This window comes from Thamnophis elegans, chromosome 5 (genome assembly GCF_009769535.1).
Source record: "Thamnophis elegans isolate rThaEle1 chromosome 5, rThaEle1.pri, whole genome shotgun sequence".
Taxonomy (NCBI): domain Eukaryota; kingdom Metazoa; phylum Chordata; class Lepidosauria; order Squamata; family Colubridae; genus Thamnophis; species Thamnophis elegans.
In genome coordinates this window covers 64280150-64305468 of record NC_045545.1, presented here as the reverse complement: position 1 = coordinate 64305468, position 25319 = coordinate 64280150, and the positions used below count along the sequence as shown (strand labels likewise).

At 36.1% G+C, this 25319-nt stretch overlaps 1 protein-coding gene across 1 annotated transcript in view; it reads left to right on the top strand.

The window, feature by feature from the left end:
• PPFIA4 (PTPRF interacting protein alpha 4) overlaps positions 1-25319 on the top strand; it is an 81450-nt gene that overhangs the window by 33614 nt on the left and 22517 nt on the right. Inside the window, 13 exon segments of the mRNA XM_032218590.1 lie at positions 711-783; positions 786-844; positions 2915-2951; positions 2954-3001; positions 4613-4622; positions 5340-5425; positions 5428-5456; positions 7422-7484; positions 8044-8135; positions 16800-16941; positions 20966-21171; positions 24161-24401; positions 24741-24776. Coding sequence (XP_032074481.1) covers positions 711-783; positions 786-844; positions 2915-2951; positions 2954-3001; positions 4613-4622; positions 5340-5425; positions 5428-5456; positions 7422-7484; positions 8044-8135; positions 16800-16941; positions 20966-21171; positions 24161-24401; positions 24741-24776 — 1122 coding nt within the window.

The window sequence follows — 25319 nt, the reverse complement described above, 5'->3', positions numbered from 1 at the left end:
GCGCCTCCTGGTGGCCAACCAGCCTCTCTGGTCCCTGCTCTGTCTGAACCCTGCCCAGGGTCCTCCACATCGTCCAGGGCAGATTCATATGGTTCCTCGCTATCCGAGTTCCATCAGCATCTCCACTGGATCCTGCTGGGCCACAACAATAAACTATCCAAGTGACAAATAAATCCAATAAAATATTTATGAAGGAACTTTATAATATATAAAATTAGAAAGGGGGTGTGCAAAACGTTTTGATTTTGAAGCATTCTGAGTCAAAACATTCCATTTTGAGCCTTTTGAAAATGTTTTAAGCAGAGAACACTTCTCTTTCATATATAAAACACACTGTTTCAGGTTGAATCATGTAAAGTGCTCAAAACAGCCTATTTTACATTTTAAATAATTGTCCTTACACAGTTAGAATAGAGACAGGATGTTTTGGAGCCAGAGTGGTTCAATGCAGAACATTTTCTACAGGTTTAAAACATGATCTAATGAACATCATGCAAATATTCCACAATCCTATCGCAGCAAATGTTGATATGTAGCTTTTTAAAAAATGAGACTCAAAAGCATGTGTAATGAAAACTGGCATTCAAGCTTTTCCTTTGTTTCTCATTGGAATATATGCATTAGAATACAGAGCTTTGGCATAGTTTGGAACTATCCTTAGCATTTCTGGCTCCTGGTATACATTACTGCCATTCTGCATCATTCCACAGTGTGAAGAGAAGGCAAGGCATCTTCAGGAGCTTCTGGAGCTGGCGGAGCAGAAACTGCAGCAGACAATGAGGAAGCGGAGACTCTGCCTGAGGTGGAAGCTGAGCTAGCACAAAGAATAGCAGCTCTTACCAAGGCAAGTAGACAGGACTGTAATGAGCTTTCAATAAAACCTAGGTTACTAGATGGCTTGGCACCTGTTCCAGGCCATATGACTTTCTCAGGATGGAAAGCAAGTTAGAAAAGGCATGAACTACTCATTAAGTCTTCTAAAAACTGACTAAAAAAATAAATGAAAAGTTCAGCATTAACAATTGGACCAGCATAACATTCTCTAGGGCTATAATTATCCTAAGAGGTAGCTACTAATGATGTACAGTTAAGCTCTAATATGATTTGAATAGTTGATGCTGTCCAAATCAGAAAAGCTAAGGCTCTGAATAGCTGAAGCACTGATTTTGAGTTATTTTGAGTTTTGGAACTGATTGAGAAATCCAGTTTATGCATCGCTGCCTCCTACGCTGGTATTTAGGTAAGATTGGTGTGCTGAACTTTTCAATGGATTATACTAGGCTTTACTTTTAATGCACAGAGAATTGGAGGGCAATAACTGCTGTCCAAGGATGCTTTAAAGCACATTTATCCCATTAAATTGTCAGACATTATGTGTGCTTATTTTAGTTTTGGGAGTAAGATCCATTTACCAAGCTTGTGGTATTGCTATAAAGTCTGTTATTTGCACATGGATGCCTTTAAGGAATCAGATGGGAGCATTTTGTATACTTCTTGAATGAAATATACACTTACAAGGCTTGATGTAAACCAGAACTATCCAGGAAATATGTGCTGTGAGTTTCAAATAGCTTCCTCAACCATAGAGTAATGAATTCAACAAGGAACTCATGTCTGTGTCCTGAGGTTGAGAGGGTCTATTTCTAGAATTTCTCAGAGAATCATTTGCTGCCTTTCCAAATATTTTACAAAAGCAAATCCACATTGGTTATATCACAGATGCTTAGTTATACCTATATGGCATATAAGTGTAATCTTATATAAGAACAAATCTTGTCAATTTTCCGAACCTACATTTCTACAGCTGATTTGTTAATTCTTTGGAGCAGTGTTTAGTAATTGATAATGTTGGTACCATTGATTAGAGGCAGGTAGCCCCTGGATAGGATAGGAGTAATTTACAGGTAGTCCTCGACTTACAACAGTTAATTTAGAGACTGTTTGAAGTTACAAAGGCACTGCAAAAAGTGACTTATGACCATTTTTCACACTTACAATTTCTGCAACCTGCCCAAGGTCATGTGATCAAAATTCAGATGCTTGGCAACTGACTCATATTTATGACAGTTGCAGTGTCTCAAGGTCATGTTTAAAACTTTTGCAATCTTCTGACAAGCAAAATCAACGAGGGAGCCAGATTCACTTAACAACCATGTTACTAACATAGCACTGCAGTGATTCACTTAACAACTGTAACAGAAAAGGTAATAAAATGGAACAAAATTACTTAGCAATTGTCTTGTTTAGCAACAGAAATTTTAGGCTCAATTGTGGTCATATATTGAGAGCTACCTGTTTTCAAATCAATGCATGGGAGAAGATGAGAGATACTGATCGAAGGGCAAGCAAGCAGTCCCCAAGATTTAGCATTATGGCCTTCCCCAGCTTCTAGATGCCACCACCAATGAAATGAGCTAAAAATGCTGCTTATTGGAGAAAGATTGATCTTTTGAGTCATGAGTGAAGTAGTAGATTAGGGTTGTGAAGACATTATATCTGGACTGAAACAGAAACTTCATTCTGATTGGTTGAATATCTCAGAAGAAAATCAAGATTTCTTCTAACACTGGAGTAAAATAAAGAGAGTTTCAGAATATGATCACATGTCTTACTACAATGAAAATCAAAATTAGGGTTTTTTTTTTACACTGAGATGTCAGCAAATTAACCTCAGGCTAATATGAAAACATTATTATCTGTTTGTTTTACAATTATAATTGTACAGATTATTGTTAAAAAACAGTTTTCATTTAGTTAATACTTACAATAATCAATAGCAGACGACATATAATATAGAAATATTCTTTAAAAAGCCAGTGCTTTGTTTTTATTTGGTGGGATTCAGGTTCAGATTCAGATTCATTGCTTGAGGGAGTTGAGAACCACCATTTTAGAGAATGTATTTTCTATATAGGCTGAGGAAAGGCAGGGCAGTATCGAAGAACGACTGAGGCACTGGAAACTCAGTTGGAGGAGAAGAACCAAGAATTGGGAAGGGTAAGTTCTTTCTCTAGAGAAATGTAGCTTTATTTTATTTCAGGTCAGAATATTGTCAATTGAAAATGGTAAATGCAATTTTTGTTACTACCGGATGCTGTGGGCGTGAATGGGGGGTGTGGCTGGGGAAGGATATTGCAAAATCCTCATTCCCTCTCACTCCTGGGGGAAGGATATTGCAAAATCTCCATTCCCATCCAACCTCTCGGGTCTACCAGAAGTAGTATTGCCAGTTCTCTGAACTATTCAAAATTTCCGTGACTGGTTCACCAGAACCTGTCAGAACTTGCTGAATTTCCACCTCTGGATATTAATGTGTGTGTGGTTTTTTTTTTAATACAAATGTGCATCACATGGATAGCTTGTTGTGAGAAAGAATATCCCCATGGTTGTTTGTGGAGATTCTCAGTCATCCAGGGTCATGGTTGTCCCAAAGGTGCTTTTTCAAGAGGCAACTGGACTTTCTTCTGGTTTTTCTTTGAAGACGTTTCACTTCTCATCCAAAAAGCTTCTTCAGCTCTGACTGAGTGGTGGGGAGTGGAAGGATTTATACTCCTTGCAGACAGCTTCAAGAAGAAGCAGAAGTCCAGTTGCCTCTTTAAAAAACACCTTTGGGATCCCACATGGATGTTTTACATCTTCGCCACACTATAATTATGTGGATAGGTTGTTACAATGTAGTTTAAATCTGTGGCACTGAAGCAATAGAAGAAATCACCTTAACTCCATGCAACTAGATATACCTAGTTGTGTTAGGTATAGTTATCTAATAATTAGCTTCACTTCCTGATTTAATTTAATTAATGGCCTCATCTATGATGACTTTTCTGTCTGAACCCTTTTTCTACATTCCACTTCCCTGTTTCTGCCTCTGATCAAAGTGACCTGTCTTCCTTCTTGAGATGTCATGTTGTTGCCCTTCATATAGAATACAGGTCAGAAGACCGAGTAGAGTTAACATTGGTTCCTTGTTTTAAAGAAAGAGGAAAATGGACCACTTGATTTGTCATTGGTACCTGGGAAAATCCTAAAAAAAGAAAGATAATCAAGCAGTGAGTTTGTAAGTACTTAGAAAGGAAGAACATTTTTATAAATAATTTAGAAAAAGAGATAGAGGCAATACTTGTCAAATTTGCAGGTGACACAAAGCTAGGGAGGGCTGCTAATAACACAGCTTAAAGGTTCAAAGCGAACTTGATAGATTTAAACTTTGGCCCTACCCAGCAAAATGCTGTTCAATGGCAATAAAGTTCGCATTTAAGACCAAACTACCCAGAGGCACAGGTACAAGAACTTGGATTGGTAGTAGTACCCAGGAGAAAGACCTGGTTATCCTGTAGGGATAAATTAAGATTAATCTGTCCATCACAGATTAAGCAGGAGCTAGCAGAAGTTGCAGTTTTGGCCTGAATCAATAATATTGAGAATCATGAGAAATGATATTTCTGGTCTGTGATGACCTAGTCAGACTACACCCGGAATACTGTATTTAGTTTTGATTGCCGTAATACAAGAGGGATACTGAAGAACTGGGAAGACATTAAAGAAAAACACAATCATGTTGAGAGGCTTGCTAAATCTTATGAAGGGTAAGTAAATAAGTGGGTATATATAGCCCAGAGACAGTAGGCAAAAGGGAGGCATTTATAAATCTTCCAATACTTGAATATTAAAGAGGGCATACTATAGATTTACTTCACCATCGTTTTCAAGAGGTAAAACAGAACCAATAGATAGACGCTTTATATAAAGGTATGCAAACTTGAAATAAGGAGAAATTTGATTTCCTACTCTGAGAGCTATTAAGCAGGGGAACAGCCTCAAGCCTAGAGTTATGGGTGACTCCATCCATAACTCGAAGGTTTTCCAACAAGGTTGACATCCATTTGTCTGGAATGATCTGTGATTTCTGCCCTAGAAGACTTCATAGTTACTACTTCCAACCCTATTGTTCTATGATATGCTAATTAAAATTTCAAACAACAGTTAATGGCGATAAAATTTGAATATTATTATATCCTAGACTAAATAGATAGAATAACTAGATGCTCAATTATAGCACCTCACTTCTGATTTTCAGTGCATTTAATATTTTACAGAGTTATCTCAACTGGTGGTAAGGTTAACGAAAGTTAGAGGGTAGTTCTCTCTTAACATTTTTCCAGTTAATAAAATGACCTTTACCTTGTTGTAAATATTTTCTTGTATTATAATGGGCTAGTTGTGGTGAATAGCATTTCTGTTTTCTTGAATCATTAAGGTTAATTTTAATGCAGTCTCAGAGCAACTGCTTGGGAATGTTTGGCTGATCTTGATATGTCCCCCAGGCCCGTCAACGGGAGAAAAATGAACGAGGAACATAACAAGAGGCTCTCTGATACTGTGGACAGGCTGCTGAGTGAATCCAATGAGAGACTTCAGCTTCATCTTAAGAAAGAATGGCAGCCCTTGAAGAAAAGGTATCGTGCAGATCTTTTTACTATTTTATATTCAAATAGGAAAATTAATTTTGCTGATAACTAAGATGGTACTAGAATGTTCATAACCTCAAAAATCGATCTTAAAAAAAGAAGCTAAGACATTTGATGGGTCTTATCATAGATGTTTTGAATACAGGTAAATCCGTGACTTACGACAGGTCATTAGAGACCGTTCCAAGTTACGGCACTGAAAAATGTGATTATGACCATTTTTCAGAGTTACTCTTTGCAGCATCTCCATGATCATGCGATCAAAATTCAGATGTTGGCAACTGGTTCATACTTAAGGACTGTTGCTGTGTCCCAAGGTTATGTGATCACTTTTGCAACCTTCTTTTTTTAAAAAAAAGTTTTTATTTTAGACAAACATAAACAAACAAAACAAAAACATAAAGCCATCTTCAATTACAGTGTGTCGGTTGGTTATAAGGTTTCTGTGCATCCCTTCCATAGTCATCACTACAATTCATATATAATCACTATTATCAAAATCAAAATATTTATATACATTATTATTATTATACCTCTTTATTTGTCTATCACCATTATTCTTCATTTTCCACAAGATATATTAAGTATATTAAGTATTGGAATCATTTACACCATAGCAATTCAATATACCTTCTGACAGCAAAATCAATGTGGGAACCAGATTTACTTAACAGTCTGGTTACTAACTTGTCAACCACAGTGATTCTTAACAATTGTGGCAAGACAGACTGTAAAATGGGGTAAAGTCACTTGACAAATGGTCTCACTGAACAACAGAAATTTTGGGCTCAAAATTTGTGGTTGTAAGTTGAGGATTACCTGCAGTAATTGTAGCAGCTGTATTCAAGCCAGTGATTTATGTCAAAGGAATATTAGAAAAAATATTAGTGCTGCCTCTCATTAGAGAATGGGAATAGGTTGGCTAGATGGGTTGATTCTTTACTGCCTTAGTTTTTACAAGACTTGCCTTCATTCTGGGATTTTTCTCTTTGTTCTTGTCATGAACTATGAAGTATGATTTAAATAGCTGCTGAAATAAATATGGAATAGAATTCTGCTTTTGAATTTTTTAAAAAAATCCCTTTATTTCATTGAGCCATATTCGCATCTTGAATTTCTGAGAAACTTATCATGTCTTTCTCTGTGCGTCTATATACACTATCAAAAAGCCAGATTTTGCTGAATACAATATCATTTAACTGCATTACTTCCAAATATAAATGATATTTTGTAAATGCAGGGAGTCATTTCTGGACTGAAAATCCAGTTGTTGCCCGTCTAAGAAAAAATATCTTCTTTTTATATTTGACACTGCAAAGTTTAAATGATTTTGGCACCCCTCCTATTGATATCTTCAGTGATGCTACTAAATATACTTAAAGATCCAAAGTTACTTCACTTTCAAATTATATTTGAAAACATGTATTGTAGTTTTTCCCCCAAGAAATTTTATAGCAATTCCTGAAGATAAACAAAGAATTATACATTATAAATGATGTATAATTGCTACAGCTCTATTATAACTGGCAAATATTATTCCTGTGCAACACTGTGAAAAAGATTTCTGGTCCGTTTCATGAAATGTTTACAATTTTTCCATTTGTACTATGGTTAATCTGCTCTAAAAGAATTTGACAATAATTAGGTAGAATAATGGCAGTGGGACTGAATTAGGATCAGACAGGAAGAGGAGAGAGATTTTTACTTTTTGGCCATGTCCATGATAATCTAAGAAGAATCATCCTTCAATGTATGTTATGTGTAATTTTTTCTCTGATATTGTTCCTCTTAGTGTTACTAGCACTATTCCCAATCTAGCTTGAGTATTGCTCCTTATTAATTACTTGTTTTAATAATTATGATAAAATAAATAATTTATTATCATGGGTATACCTTCTACTATCTTATCTCAGGCCCCTTATGTTTCTAATTACTATTTTTTGGGTTTTTAAGAACACGTTGTTGCAAGAATTGGAAAATACTCAAAAACAAATTGAAGAGCAGCAGCATGACAAGGTAAATGCTATTACTAAACCTTGTGTAAGAAGTACCGGACATATTTATCAGAATTACTTTTGATGTCTTCAAGTAACCCAGTCAGAAGATATCAAATAGTCATATTGGCATAGCTGATAGTTTACATAGCAATAACCAACAGTGAATGTAACAGTTGTATAATGAAACACATAGTGTTTCTTTTTCTGATTAGAAAAGCATCATCCCAACCTCCATACATATAAAAATGAACCAAAGGTAATTAAGTACAAAGTTGTAATCTAGAATATATTGTTGAGGCTTCCATTCATTCAAATTTAGATAAACAGTCACAAATGTGAGATTTATTACTAAATATGTTATAGATTCTTCTCGGAAATAATATTTTCTAGCACAGCCTCGGCTTTTTGGCTAACGCTTCAGAAATGTTCCTTCTGTCTCTTAGTACTATTTTTCTATTTCCTGCTTTGTTTCATTGTTATTTGCTTGTATGCATTTTAATGTCACAAATGCATTCATTTTGAAAGTTATAATTTCCTAGAGATTGTAGAGAAACAATTTCTTCTTTTATTCTGAACAGAGGAGGCTGTCTGATGAAATTGACAGATTGAGGCTAGAAATCGACCAGTTAAAGGCAAGAAGTGGACCTTTACTTGACAGTGTACATACCAGGTATGTACATCATCACGAGGACAGTCATTTGTTTTTGTTTTATGAACACTTTCAGAAATTAATACTTCTGTGAGGAACACCTTTATCTACGATTCTTTCCAGAATAATAATTAAGTCTCCTGAAAAACCTATCCGTAGCCAGTTTCTTGCACCTTTTTGAGTTTTTCCCACTGCTGGGAAAACTGTGTTCATTCAAACTTGGGGAAAAAAACCTTGTTATCTAATAAGACTATTCCCCTTTATTAAATCCAATATTATTGTGATGAATACTGTAGAATTTTTATGTCTCAGAAGTAAAAAAGGCTACCTGGATTCAATTTGAGTCACAAATTGTCTTTATATAAAGGCAGTTCAAATTCATATTTTCCACTTATTCAATGGTTACTTCATAGCAACATGCATTTTATAATAGTCTCTTGTACTTTTGGATTTCATTATTAAGTTCTGAATTCATAAGTTTTTTTTTAAATCATGGCTAGCATCTTGCATACTTGAGAGAACAAAGGAATAATTCATAGTTTTACTTCTTTGTGTACTTTTCTGTTTCAAGGTGGGAAGAAAAGCTCACTTTTCCCAAATAATTATTATGGGCAGAGGGAAGGATTGGGTTCAGGGACAACACATCAAAGGACACAATGCCAGTAAGCTAGTCATCTCCTCTTAAGCACCTCTCAAACTCTTTGGAACACAACAAGGAGATCAACCTCATGATGATCATTTACTGGTAGAAAAGTGCTATTTTTTTCCAATGACAACATGTACTGTTTGCAACTCAGACTGACTGCTGGCATCTGGAAGAGGCTCTTGCTTGAAACCCTAAAGGAAAAGTTCTTATGAATGGAATTTGATTGGTTTAAGATACCTTCCATTCAAGCTGGGAGAAGGATATGTTATCCTGATTATCATAAGAAAAATAGTTTCTTTAAAAATTCAATTAAATTATTTTGTAAACCTGATCAGAGCTGATGACTAGTGGGAATATTATAGATGCCACTAATTTGGGAGCCAGACTTTGAGATTTGAAAACGCTGTGAAACTTTTACTAAATTATGAAGTAACTTGTATATTAACAACAAATATATTTAGCATCTATCTTTTATGTAGCCAAATAATACTTGACAAGAGGGGTGGTATCAGTAGAGTTGATAACCTCAAGAGTCACAGAAGTACAAAAGATCTCTTTAGAATGGACCACAGAGTTGGAAGGCACTTTGGAGGTCTTCTAGTCCAACCCCTTGCCTAGGCAGGAAACCCTACACCACTTCAGACAACTGTTATCCACATCTTGTTAAAACCTTTCAGTGTTGGAGCATTCACATTTCTGGAGGCTCTTTTGGGCAAGAGATGTTCGACTCTTAAAGTAAATTTACAATAATGACTATATCTTGCCATATGTTCCAGGAGGGTGTTTTTCATTCTTCTGCATTGTCAGGTTGCAAAATAAGTCTAATAAAATTTAAAAGAAGCTGAAAGTGGCTTGTCAGCTAGCTATGCAGAACTGGGTGTCATTATATCTTAACAGGAAGATCACCAGGAAATTGCAAGGATAGTGACTAGACTGGTTATTTTAAAATAAATCCTACAAGAAGAAGGGGGAACTTTTTGCATATTTTAAATAAAAATAAATTGAATGATTAATTTTCCCATGAAGTCATTATATTGGGATCTTTACTCAGAGAAATTTTATTCTTATCTTAAAATCTGGATAGTTGCTGTAATTTTGGGATCCAGTAGAGGGTGCATTTATATAACATGCCAACCAATTAAGTAAAGCAGCCAAACACATAAAATGCGATTGCTTTGTTTGCAAATAGGAATTATCTCTGTATAGTGTACTGAACTCTTTTTCTCATGCCATTTATAATTCATTTGAGAATATTGTTTCAGTGTAATAAAATTAATTGAAATTATTATCTTGATTGTCAACTATTGTATGTACATTTTCACTTTGTAGCTGGATTGCTTTAATCATTGTTGATGCTACCTTACCAAATCAGATTCCAATTCATTTGTTGTAGAGACAGTAAATTATGAGACACTCTGCCTGAGAAAAATTGTGCTGAATTGAAAAAGAAAATGTACAACATTTTTGTAAGCTTGCTATTTGTTTCATAGCAAAATGTATGAAATACAGCTCTGTATGTTTAGTCACTGTGGTCTAAAGAATATTATTTTTGTCTAAGCTTTTTGTCTGATTAATTCCTGGTTTAAGTAACACTGACTCCCCCCCCCCTTGTTTCTAATTGGAGGAAAAAGGGAGACAGATATCTCCCAATTAAGCTGTCCCTTGGTTGGATAGTTGATTAGGGAGTAGCACATATGTAGCTTTGAAAATAGGAATTGATCTTCTCTTCTAATCTTCCCAGTTAGTAATTATTTTTGGTTCTATACTTTTGGATTATTTTTGGTTTATTTTGGTCTCTGTGTATCACATTCCCTATATGGAGCCTCCATCTGTGCAAAAAACCTACCAGAATGAGTGAGGGAGTAAATTACACTGCACCGGTAGAAGCACTCCCATAGCCCTTTCTAATAGCTACTCCCAACAGATACCTGCAATTTAATATTAACAATCCAGTCTCTTTTCTGTTCTGATCTGACACTGGGCTGGTCATTGCTTCCTTCTCCCCCCACCTTTCACATTAAGGTTTGTGGATCAGGATTGTTCAAACTGGAACCCACTCCTATGATCTCAGAACTCTCAACTTCAATTTTTACCAGACCAAAAAGAGCCACCCATAATCAATATGGTAATGTTCTACCACACAGCTACAGTTGGAATTGCTTTGTATGGTCTCAAGGCCTCTCAATTCTAAAAACCCTGTAGCTGAAGAACTTGTAGTATTAATGCAATTAGAGGAATCTAACTGTTTTGCTGCCATGGGGAGGGAGGGCAAATGGGTTGGCTGTGCAGATGCAAATTACATGTGAAACAGATTATAAGGATTTACCCATTAATCTGTTTCACATTTCATAGAAGCATTTTCAACTTCTACATTACTGTTCTTAAGAATGACTACCCCCAGACCTGTTCAGAGCAGCCATGTGCTCTGATTAATGGTCAGCTTCACAATACACACAGTCTTTGACTTACGACAGTTCATTTTGTGAACATCCAAAGTTACAATGGCACTGAAAAAATGTGATTATGACTGTTTGTCACACTTATGACCATTGCGGCATCCCCATGATCATGTGATTCAGATACTTGGCAACTGACTCAGAATTATGACAGTTGCAATATCACTGGGGTCACCTTTCTGACAAGCAAAGTCTATGGGAAAGCCAGATTCACTGAAAAAAACATATTACTAATTTAACAACTGCAGTGTTTCACTTAACTACCGTGGCAAGAAAGGTCATAAAATGGAGCAACATTCACTTAACAAATGTCTCAATTAGCAACAGAAACTTTGGCTTAATTGTTGTAAGTTGAGGACAGGACTTACCTGTATTATAGATGGATGTCCAAGCATAAGCAAATTGCCAGAATTGTGCTGTATTTAACCTCACCTGAAGTACTGCACACTGTGTAAGGTACACGTCATACTCTCTTCTATATGTGTTGCACAGAATGCATGGTGAAAAAAATGATTGCTCACCTGTGATTGTGTTCTTTGACTTGCCATTTTGCGTACACATAACCTTTTTGACTTTGTCCATATAGATGCTTATTGTAGTAACTGCTTTGTTTCTAGAACTGTTGAGTTTGCCTTGGGGAAATTGAAAAAACAGTGGGAATCCTGTTGTTAGATATGCATAATGAAAAAGACTTCCATCAAAAATCTCACCTGGAGAATATTCTAGTAGGCTTTTGTGTAGATTCAGATCTCATATCAGTGGATGGATGGATGATCCTATGAAGAGCCACAGTTACAAATAAATAGGTTTTGTAGCAAGGACAGCAAAAAAGACAGGATGTCTTTTTAAAACATATTTAACATAGAAATGAATGAATATTTTAAAATGTCCCATATCCAACAGTTATTTGAATAGTAGTTACCAAATTTTCTAACTACAACTGATTGTCTTCGGAGACTTGTCTACAGTTATTTTAATAACTATACAAACATTATAAAATTGAAATAAAAACATAAAAAGCACTCTCAGTTTTGGTGTTTATCCATTCCATGCTGAGCAAACTGCGCATTTAGCATTCCTGTTTTCAACACATCCTCACAAGTCCCCAACTGTTCAGCACTGAGGTGTCATATTTTGCTTGTAGTAATGTAACAAAACCTGTATGTGATGCAAAATAAAGTAGAACATTTAAAAAAAATATTGTTGTGTTTCATGTGATGAGACTTACTATCTATCAGATGTTGTCAAAGGTTCCTTGTCAGGTATTGGTAGAGCACGAAGTTGGAAGTCATGTGTAAGAAGAAGCCAGTTGGTAGGGCTGAAAAGTCTTGTATCCAATAGAGATCACAGCTGTTGCTTTTCCTTTTGATTTTATTCTTTCCAGAATGAAATGAGGCTCTCAGAAATATGCCTTGTGATGACAGAGAGGTTGCTGGCCTGGGAGGGAGCTTAATGTGGCATATGACAAGTTCAACAGATAAACGTTTAAAAGATAACTGAGGTCTCCAGTTGTATCAGGGAATTGTTAATTTTAAACATGTATCTATATATTATTTAAAAATGAACATCATTTTTAGACAGTACATTTCAACTATGTTTTAAACCACTGAAATCCTTTGGCACACTTCATGGATTTTCTAGGCCTGGGTTGAATTTTAAGTATCATCAGTGGCTGTTTATTATTTAATACTCAAGATATTTCTTAATTTCTTTTGATATTCTGGTACAAATTCTTTATTTTATTTTTTATACCCACTTTTACCACGAAGAACTTACATGTTACATTCCTGTTACATTTGTATATTTATTTATTACATTTACATACCATTAGATTTGTCTCTCCCCCCTCTCCCTCCCTCTCCCTCTCCTTCTCTCCCTCCTCGTACATAGGAACTAGGTACCAGGCCTTCTTGCTAGTGGCCCCCACACTCTAAAATATGCTTCCTTTAGAGGCCTGTGTAATGCTCTTTCTTTATATATATTAATCAAGCTGGTAATTGAGTTAATTGCCCTAATTAATTGAATTTGTTCCATTTTGGTAGGAGTTTTAAAATATGACAAATAAATAGGGAAAAAAAACATTAACAACTATATCTCACTGCCACTAGTCCTCCCCTTGAGTTTATTTACAGTACATTACCCTTGATAAAATTCTATTACCTCATGATTTCTCTTTCCCTATTATTTCTCATCTATAAAATGAATCTTGTGCTGAGATCCATAGAGATGTGTTCTGGCACAATCTGGTTTGTATCTATTCCATATTCTCCATTGGGAATGCCTAACATAATCATTTTTAAAATCTAAATTAACCTGGACTTCATCATACCACAAACACACATGCAACCCAAATGTTAGGTTGTGTCCTTTTAACTCCAAGAGCCTTTGTTTTCTCAGCAATAACCATTCTTTCATCCAAACTAAACAGCTAGCTGCAAAATATAATTTAAAATCAGGTAGATTCAAGCTTCCTTTCCTTTGCATTTTGTAACACCTTATATTTAAGTCATGTCCCGCACATAAATATAGCTATATCTCAGCCTTCTGTTTAGATGGAGCATCAATTGCCAAATCAGATATTGTCTGAAACAAAAGTATAATTCTAGGCAAAACTTTCATTTTATCTCAGAAATTCCTCCAGCAATGACAGTTGTAATTTCTCCTATCTTAATCTATCCATTGAACTCAATTCCATTTTTAACATGGTTATTTTGAAATCTTACAGTTCATATTTGTCATAGTGATACTTAGACATTTATCTTCTTAATTTTAAAACCTATTTTATTCAACATTTCTATTTGCTCTTCTATTTGTTAATATATTTATCTTCTGTTTATCAATCTTGAAACTTGCTAATGTAGCATTTTTAAAATAGTCTATTAATGTTTCGATTCCCTCTAAAGCATCTTCCAAAACCAAAAACCAAGTCATCTGACAAAACTCTTATTTATAAGTGTCTTTTAAAATCTTTACACCCACAATCTTCTCATCTTGTGTTATATCTCTATTCAATATTTCAGTACCAAAATAGGAGAGAGGAGACAGTGTGCAACCTTATTTTATTCCTTTTGGTATCTCACATGGTTTTGTTATATCTCCGTTAACAATTATTTGTGCTTTCTGTGAAGTGTAAATTTATTTTACTCATTTTATAATGTTCAAAATTAATATCTTCCAAAATATTCAACATGAAAGCCAGTTCAAATAATCAAATGCCTTCTCTGCACCTAAGAAAGTCAAGGTGGCTTGTTTTTCATTATGTTGCTCTAAATATTCCAAAATGCTCAATGCATTTCTAAACATTGTCCCTTAACTGTCTTTTAGATAAAACCCCCATTGATCCTCATGCATAAATTCTTGCAAATTTGTTTTCAGTCTTCATAATATCAGCCTATAGTTTCTGATTCAAGTCAAAACTATCCCTCTTTAAATATTAGTTCTACTGTTGACCTCTTTCTAACTCTCCAGCATCTTTCCTCCTGCAATATAGAGTTTAGCGTGTTTTGTAAAGGTTATAAAATCCTCAAATCATGTATAATAAAACCCGATAATCCCCCTGGTCTAGGTATTCTTACTGGTTTAATTTTTTTAAGCTTTAGAAATTTCCTTTACTGTTATAAGTCCATTCAAAAACCTGACTCTGTTCCTGTATAATTCTCAGTAAATTTTGATTCTTAGGTATTCATCTATTTTCTCTAGAGAGATGTCACTTCTTTTATAAAAATCGGAACAGTATTGATGAAATTTTGTCTGATTGCATTATCCATTCAGACAGATTTCCCCTCTTGTATTTTTCATAATTTGTATTTCAGCCATTTCTTGATTTATTTGTAAATTCATTTTTTTTACTTTACATAATTCATTTTCATTTCTTTTACTGTTAACATGGACAACTGTTGTTTACAAAGCTTAATTTATTGAGAAATAGTTAACCTCTTTTCTATTTATCTTATCCAAATTAGCTTGAGTTTCTAGACATGAATTCTAAAGCCTAAGCGATCAGGTATTGCAAAATTGATTGGACTCATAGAAAGGGGAAATCAGAAATTAAATACTTATCTATATACTTTTTACATCATGAAACCAATTTAACACACTCTGCTTGGTATCTTTTACTAATGCTTAATTGAGCAGTAATTGTTTAAGCCAAATAGTTATTTGTGTCTTCACGGGTAATATCTTTTTGAAAATACCCCCGTTTTAAATAAATAATGGGATTAATAATAAGAGTAAAAAATAAAGCAAGTGTTGAGCACTTTCACATAGCTTCTTACAAGAAGGAAATAAGTGTAATTCTACATACTGTACATTACATACTGTATTGTTGTTAAATAAAATGTTAACATAAAAAGGGAGGGAGGGAGGAAGGAAAGAAGGGGAGAGAGAAACAATTGTGCCTCTGTTCCCTGGAGATGAGAAAGTATTCCTGAAACAGGTCTTGATCTTCAGAGAACAAGTATTCCTTCACTGATATTTAGCAGTACTCTATTCCACCAGCTACTTAAATTTATTCTTATATTTATTTATTTATTTTTCTGAGCCACCTTGACTATATTTTTGTTCTAGGACTTGGAATCTTAGAGATAGCCCCATCATCTAAGTCTAGGTTCAATATATCTAGATTATGATAATGTAAACTACATTTTTCTATAAAGGATGCTTATTTGCTTATAAATGTGTTTTGGTTTTTTCTTAGAAAGTTTTGATTTAAATTGCCTTAGTCTTTGATAGGGCCTTGGGGAAACAAAGGACACATCTGCTGACATTTTCCTCAGTATTTGCCCAGCATCCTGCCCTACCTTATTTTATTTTAAATAAGTCTTTTGATTAAAAAATTATCCAATGGGAAGCTGGGATACTGCAAGGCAAAGTGGTAGTCTTAAGTATAATCTTTATTTTAAAAAAGAACCCTTGATCTACACATAAAGTTGAGATAAAATTTACCTCCTCAGGACAGAATGTTCTAGGAAAAGTTCAATTTTCAAAAGTTCAACACTGAAAATTTCATTTTTTCTACTGGATGTGGTCTACAAAGATGGTCTACTAGCTCCCAGAAGTTTTTTACTGTTTCAAGAAATTTATTGTGGAATTCTTGGTGCTTCCAGAGCTTTGTTGTTTGCTTGCAGATGTTTTTCAGTACTCCGCTAGGTAGCATCCTGGAAATGACTAACTACGGCCTGAAAGACCCAATCAATGCTGCTCTGAATCAAAACAGAAGATTCATAGATAATGAAATAGTCTGCTTCTTTATTGCCCTTTGGTATGTAGGTGGGGTTGTGATTGGACACACTCATCGTGGCAATCTTTGTTTAAGAATATCTACAGCATAGTTACAACTGCTCTTGAAATGTTTATTAGCCCCACATTTTCTCATCAACCATAAAAAATAAGAAACCTGTCCTATCCTGTGATTTTCAATGCATAATCTCTGGCAATATGTCTGTATTTTAGGATATTGGTACAAGATAAGAAAAATTGGATGCATTTAAATTCAGGATTTCTCTATAGAAAGCTAAACTTTAAGCAATACGACTTTCATTATTTCTTTAAAGTAAATTTTTTTTCCATTTTAATTTTGAATAGGTCCCTTGTTGGAAGTACTCCTGATCTCAGATATCCCCTGAGTACTATGGTCCATCCATCCACGGACCCCTTTGCAACACCTTCTAGTCTTCATCGGGCACCAAAGAGCCGTTTTGTAGCCCTGCAGGAAGAACCCTCCAAGGTAAAACTCCTGATGTTTGCCTTGCTGCAAACAAATCTCTAGGGGGCAGCTCCAGTTACGCCTGCATCTTGGCGTCCACCATAAAATATTTGTATTGGCAACAGCTGCAACAGCTGTCTTGTGCTTTTAAAATTGGGGGGGGGGCACAATGGCCTTTCGCTTGGCAGTGACAGCTGCAAACCTAAACCTTTCTAAAGGAAAGAGACTCCCTGTTGTGCAGAAAGGCTACTTCACTGGATGGTGGCCAGGGCAGTACTTATGGGATGGGCTTATACAGAAGAAGGTGGTAAGATGAAATTTCAAAGGATCTTTGCAATCCTGTGAAATCTGGGAAACAAAGAAAGAGTTCTTAGCTTTTGTATTTCAATACTTGGTTGGGATGCGGTGTTGCTATTTATTTTCTTATGCTTTATTTTGTAAATTTATTTTCATCAGCTACATTGGAGATTTAAGCTAGCCATGTAGTATATATTTTAAATGTTTTTCGGGGATCAGTGAACTGCTCAAATAAGTATTACTTACTTTGGGTAAAATTATATATTGAAACAAATAGATATCTTTTCAGTGCGCTTCTTTGAAACTACAGTTTTGAAGTTTATTACATTGTTTCTTCCTATTTTTTAATCATGTAATGAAGTCATTCCTCAGTCCAACGTACTCAGCATCATAGCAAATGTATTAACAATTCTTTTTCTTAAGAAAATACTTTTCATGAAACTCAAAAAACCCAGCACATACATACATAAATCCAGTAAGTATGTTTCCAAACTGCTTCCCATTAATCTTGAGAGTTGAAAGTGTCGATCAGCTGCAGAATAAAGGGCAATAAATTTCTTAAATTCTAATATAAATATTAAAATTCTATAAAGGGCCTGCAACACCCATATAAAACCAGACTCCTGTAAGTTAATAAAGGATCACAACCTGCTCTTTGAGATATACTAGGTCAAGAAATAAATGCCACATGAATTACTGTAATAATTACATTATTACTGAATTAATATTGTTATAGGGTATAATAAAAGAATCTTGAAAGCCTGACAGGTTTTCGCTCACTTCTCTTACACTAAAGAGAATCAAGGCAAGGGAAATTCTGAGTTTGTTGCTACTCTCTTCCATCTACCCAGGCTAAGCTGATGTTTACCTAAAGGTTTGAATTCCTTCTTCAAGGCCACCTCCATACTCCTCCACAATCACTCTACTATGAACCTGATTGAAATATCTAGAAGAAAATTACTGTATCCACCCAGATTTTTGAGTATCAACTGAATCATTTCCAGCCTATAAAGCATATTGTAAGAGATTTATTTATTATTAATTTTATTTGTCACATATCTAACCACAGGCAAGAGTGGTTTACAACATTAAAAGCAATAAACCATGAAAACATAGATATTTCTAATAACACATATTATTATTAAAAGTAGGAAGGGAGAGCCCAGAATGTATGGGGGAGGAGATGGTCCACCAACTACCTTCAGCATGATACTCCTCCATTGAGGCCCCAAGCCAACTGGCAGAGCCAGGTCTTCAGGTCAGGAGGGTGAGAGCAGATCTCACCCTGGGGAGCAAAATGTTCCAGAATGCAGGAGGCATGGCAGAGAAGTCTTTTCTCCTGGAATTCACCAGCTGAAATTCCTTGACCAACGGGATTTACAGCATCCCTCCTCTGCCAGTACTGGTGGGACAGGCCAGTCCTATTGGGGTGAGATAGTTCCTCAGGTAACTTGGACCCCATGCCATGCAAAGCTTTAAAGGTGATCACACAAACCTCGAATTGCTCCTGGAAGCAAATTGACAACCAGTGCAGCTTGTGCAAGTGTGGTGAAACATGGATACTGCAGGGACCCAAAGACTGCCCATGATGCCAGTTGTAGCTTCTGAATGCTCTTCAAGGTTAACCCCATATAGCATTCTTATTGTCATGAGGTAGGCTATAATAGCAGCTACAAGTTGTGTCTAGTCAAAGTGATCCTTCATTTTTCTGCAGTGATGTGCTGGCATCTCTTAACCCCTTCTAGAACTTGCCACTCCCCTGTGAACAATGTGGAAAATCGGGTGTGATGGATCTGGAGAGGCGCAATCTTGTCCAGTTCCCTAACTGCCCTTTGATTCCAGGATGTTACCAGGGCTTCGGCAGGACTGCCGAAGTCTCTGAGATATCTCACAGTACCCTCTGAGACTCAATCGAGTCCATCAGTTTATGGAGGTGAACCTCTCAAATGGACCTGACCTCCCTGTGGAGAGGGCAGCATAAAAAATCTCAAGGACATCAGGGCGTGATATGACCATGATAGGAGGGATAATATTAGGTTTGATCGTTTTGGAGCAATGCCAATGTGATCTCACCAGATTGTGTTGCCATTGCTCCAAAAAGATCAAATCTGGTTTGTAACCACTGTCCGGAGTCAGATCTGAAATGATCTGGGATAAGCTGATAGCCTCCATAATGGTCATAAATTCCTAAGCTGCTTTTGAGGCCAAACCCAGGAATGGCAGATTGAAGTCCTTCCAGCCATAAGTCTGGAGAACCTTAAGTCCACTGTCAGCCATGGTATGGTCTCTAGCATCTCAGCTTGTAAGATAAGCAATCTGGAACATATGGAATGGATGAAATTGCTCACCCAGAATCCAAACTCATTATTTTAAGAACTGAGATTCTTGGTTTAATCAGATGAAAATCAGAATAATCTGCTTGCTAATTTGCTGATTCAATATTTTCTTGTCCAAATTGCTGAGCACTATTGTTTTTCTGTTTGTATATCTGTAGCATTAGAAATACTGTTTTCTGCTATTTTAAGTTTTATTTCCCCGCACTCTGGTCCGTGAACTGGCATTGGTCCATGGCATATCAGAAACTGGCCAAACTGATTGCAAACAGCGAAGCATGCGAAATCATACTCTCTCTAGTCCATGTAAAAACCTCTCTCCACGGAACCAGTCCCTGGTGCCCAAAAGGTGGGGGCTGTTGACTTAAAACACTAAAATTATTTTTGCACAATATAGCCAGCTTATTATTATTATGAGTAGAATAAGGGATGTGGTGGCTCAGTGGCTAAGATGCTGAGCTTGTTGATCAGCAAAGTTGGCAGTTTGGCAGTTTGAATCCCTAGCGCCGCGTAACCAAGTGAGCTCCCATTACTTGTCCCAACTTCTGCCAACCTAGCAGTTCGAAAGCATGTAAAAATGCAAGTAGAAAAATAGGGGCCACCTTTGATGGGAAGGTAACAGTGTTCTGTGCACCTTCGACGTTTAGTGATGCCAGCCACATGACTATGGAGACGCCTTCGGACAGCACTGGCTCTTCAGCTTTAAAACGGAGATGAGAACTTCCCCCTAGAGTTGGGAATGACTAGCACATCTGTGCAAGGGGAACCTTTACCTTAATAAGAGTAGAATGCAGCTGTTTTACTAAGCCAGACTCTGTGACCCAACCTGTACTCAAATATCTGAAGTATTGAAGAACTATCAATCTCCCCCTTTCTTTCTTACCTAGCTTTGTGTTTTGTACGTGATCATTCTTTAACAGAATAACTGAGATGGAAGGGACCTTGGAGGTCTTCTAGTCCAATCCCTGCTCAAGCAGGAAATTCTATGCCATTTCAGACAAATTGTGATCCAGCCCCTTCTTAAAAACCGTCAGTTTTAGAACACCCACAACTTTGGAGGCAAAAATTATTAACGAGCAGTCAAACCAAGTTCATAAAGCTAGGGAGGGAATGAGTAATGTGGAAATCACATCTCTGGCACAGGTTTACTCTTTTGCTTGGCAACAAGATGAAGGCCTGCACTGTATGTTATGCATCCTTTCAAACGCAGGAGATTCTCAAAGAACTAAACCTATCTTCTGTCCTCAGCAGAATTTTCTTGTTTGCTTAGCTGAAACATTGGAATCATTTAAATTGCATACATAACAATTTGGCATCTCAAACAGATATTTCAGCAAGATGGTGAAATTGGAATTGCAATTATGTGGGAATGATACCTTATGTGGGATACCTTGTGATTTTTCTTTTGTGTCCAGGATTGGGAGCATGGTCAAACAAGTGGCATCCTGAGTACTTCAGCTCACACTTTTGATAGTGACCCAGAGATTTCTGATGTTGATGAGGATGACCAAGAGACAGTTTTCAGCTCTATGGACATGTTGTCTCCCAGTGGTCATTCTGATGCCCAGACCCTTGCCATGATGCTGCAGGAACAACTGGATGCCATCAACGAGGAGATTAGGTATCTCCATTTGGTGTATATATTCTGTGTATTTTAGTTGATTTTGTATGTGTTCAAGGATTAGACATAAAAGTGTGAGATTTGTCTCCAAGAAATAAATTAGGAAAACATTGTCTGGATTGATATTCCAAACATTTACATGTAGATGATAAGGAATTCTGCGAGTGGTAATGAAATGTTTGAGAGAAAATATATAAGCAGTTTGATTGGACTGGCCCCCAGAAATAGCACATTTATTTATCTCTAATATCTTCTCTCTGAAGATCTCGGTCTGGGTTACACAATCTATACTTTCTGTAATATATGAAGAGTATTAAGTGTGTAATTTTAGTTTCTTTCATTGCTCAAAAAATGTTGCTGAAGGAACAGACCAAAAGGAGATATTTTATGAAAAATCATTTGAGGCGTGTGTTGTTGCTGTACTTTGCTAATTTGTCCTGTGTATGTTCATATCTATCTGTGTACATTATGTATTCCTGCTGGGAGACAGCCATAAGTCCTGCAACACATTTTTTCTGAACCAACACACTCATTCTCAAAAGCATATGTCTTCTTTTTGCTTAAGCTATGAAAATGGAGGGAGGGAGGAAGAAAGGAAGGCAGACAGAAAGGTGGTCTCCATTTCACCTATTCCCAAGTAATTCAGCACCAGAGAGATTTCTTTGGGGAAAAATGATTAGTGTCAATAAAGTGAAAAGCTGTCATCAGGGGTGTGTAAGAGTACAATAGATTGTCAGAGAAGGTTGAGAGGTTGCCACTTAGAAGAACCTGGAGTCCAATCTTAAGTGGTGTGTGTATTTGGTAGCAGGCCTCATTATACAGGCATATTGGCAATAGTTGTGGTGATGCTTAGCCAGGAACTAAGATATCCCCAGCTCCTATTGAATGCTTTTAGCTGCAGGTATATATGCTATCCTGCATGCTTGCTGAGCATCACCCTCCATGCTAGTTGGTTTGTGTAACTTGGTTGACATGACAACTGGTTTCCATAGGCAATGCTTGGCTGGTACTTTCCGAAATGCAAATCAGATCCTACATGACTTCCTGTATTCACCATTCTTGTAAAATAGTGCTAGACCTGCTCAAAAACATATTGAGTACTTGGGTGAAAATATATGTAAGAGTATGTGTGTGTATTTGAGTGTATTAGAAGTGTTGTACAGTGATCTTCACAGCTAACTGTAAGAAAAGGATATGTTGTTATGAGTGCAACAGAACAGGTTTCAGTTAAGAATATTTATGTGTTCCATTCTGCCTTTTTTCACCATTGACTCGTCAGCTGGTTTCTTGTGGTTCTTTGACATGCATATGCACATATACATACACTTACACACATCACTCTCCCAGAACAGGGCTAGACAGGTGTTTAGATCTAGCCCAGATAACAACCTGTTGTTTCAGAGCATCTTTCTGTTGGGCACCTATTATTTAGGCAACTTGAAGGATGGTACAGAATGTTTACTTTGTTTTAAATATAACCATTAAACTGTCTTCATTGTTATAATAGTTTTGAGTGAAAGAAGAGGTCATGGTCTTTTCTTGGTGGGTTCCTTTGACCCAATTCTATTGCATCACAGTGTTGAAGAGACCGATTGATGGTTGCTTTCCCTGTTCAACAGGTGGAACAGAAACTTTGGTGGGGGAGGAAGTGTCTGGTTCCATATTAAACCTGTAAAGGCAGCATTGCTTACCAGCATAATTATAAGGGAAAAGAGAGACTGGCTCTTGGAAAAAAGCTAATTGGGCTGGCATACTTTTTTGCCACTCCAGAAAGCAGAAGAAAGCATATTAAACATGAGTAGGTAGTAGAGAGAAATATTAAATGCATTCTGGGTGGCTCCCATTCAAACAGCATTTTGGAGGGCCTTGAAAATCTGGTCTTGGACAAAACGATAAATCCAGATGACAACAACAGAACTCACCCCGGCTACCTGAGTTCTGTTCTTTGCTGGGTTTACCATCTTATGTTATCTTTGCTTTTATTTATTTGTTGCTGTTGTTTGCTGATGGTGTTTTTGAATTGTATTTTCTTTTCTTTCTTATGTTATGAGGTGATAGAGTTTGATGATACCAAATCAAATAAATTAAATGGTTGTCTGGATGAGTTCTTAGTTCAGTTACCACAGACTCATGGGGACAGTTAGAGTGTGACGGAGGCTACTCCACAATTACTGATTGTTTCATGAATGAATGTTAGTTTTAATTGTTAATATCATGCATCTTTGGGGAGTATAGAATTACAAGCATAAAAACAATAAATGAATAAATAAGGTGAACAACATGATACCAAATATATCTTATCCCAGATGAATCTACTACCAAGTCAGGTAGAAATTAATGAGCAATTTTACAGTATTTCTGTCACCACCTCAATCTCATAGTTGAAAGTCCATCACGAACATTTTTCGGATCTTCTGCCTGCAAGAGGTTTTTTTAAAAAACTAATGATAAATCTGATTTAACAAGGGTTTGCCTAATGTTTGCAATGACATACAGGAAACAAATCATATGACTGTCTTAATTTTGTAATGGAAATTACACTACATTAATGTAGTAAAAAAGTTATACTAATGATTTTGCAGGAAATAAAATACAACCATAGATTAAAATACAAGGAGAATCAATATATGGAGTCATTTGACCACATCACAATTTTAAGCTATTTTTTTTTAAAAGTTGACATTTCTAGCATTATGAGAACATTGAAAATGTGGACTATAATTAAGGAATGCATCAGAACAGTTCTAGGTTGTATGGATAAATATTTCAAAATATTATTTTAAAAAATAGCTCTTGTGTTTGTTTGAATAAACCCAAGTAAGCCTACCTAACTACTTAGTTTCTTTTGGTATAATACATAAGCATGGTATATCAAATTGCTCTGTGAACTAGAGTTGTGTTTAACATAGAAATCTTGAATGCTTCTACCTGTACCTCCTTATGAAAAATAGTAAAATCTCATCTGAGATTAAATTATGATCTGGTCTAGAATGATCCAGGAGGAGAAAGAATCAACTGAGCTGCGGGCTGAACAGTTAGAGAGTCGTGTCACCAGTGGTAGCATGGAAGCCCTAAATCTGACACAGTTACGCAAGAGAGCATCCATCCCCACATCTTTAACTGCCCTGTCTCTGGCAAGCTCATCTCCTCCTGTCAGTGGACGTTCTACTCCAAAACTCACCTCTCGCAGCACAGCTCAGGACCTTGATCGGATATGCAGTATGACCCTGGTAAGAGTTCAAAAATAAATAAATAATAAAAGTGTGTTCTGCTGGGAAGTGGGATTTTTGATGGTATGCTATGTTCTTTATAATGCTGCGGTTATGTCCTGTAATGGTCAGCTGTATTGACCAACCACCGTGGCCTTTAGCATTTCTATTTCGTTTTTATTTAATATCTAAAGCTATTTAGTCTAATATTACAATGCCACATTTTTTTTCTCTTGACAAGTCCTCCATCGTGGCTGTTGCTCAGTTTCTCTAGTCCCAGTTGTATTGAACAGTGTGCCGTCTGCTCCCTAGGGTAATTTTAAGCTAACTTCCACTGTTTTTATGTCAATCTCTTGACAGCCAAGTGATTTGAGGAAACACCGAAGGAAACTACTTGTGAGTCTGTCCATTTCTTTGCTCTTCTTTGTAGATTTATATTCTTGCTCCTTTTCTTTAACTGTATTTTGTCATCTTAAACAAACACAGTCTAAGTTACAACATTGCAATTGTAGTCTTGCGAACAATAAAGTTATGATGAAAATATTTTAAAGAGTAAAGCAATATTACTCTGGCTATTATTTGAAAATGTGTCATTCTCAGATGCAGATAAAATGTTACCATACTGTTTAGCTCTAGTCCTATAGAGGTTTTTCTTCCTTTCACATGTAAATATAAATGGTCTACCATAAATATAGAGCTATAAGTATTGCAGTAATCTTTTCAAAATTAAGTTTTGTTTCTGAGAGATCATGAGTTCGCTTCAAGCCATTTAGTTCATAACAGATTGCTGCTTGAAGGTTGTAAGTAGTAGTTATTTATATATAAAGGATTCATATAATTAGTACTTATATCAATTTATATAGAATCCATAAGCACATGTACCTGTGCTTATTTGTAAATTGTTAGAATGTTTACAATATCACACTTTTTCCAAGAGTG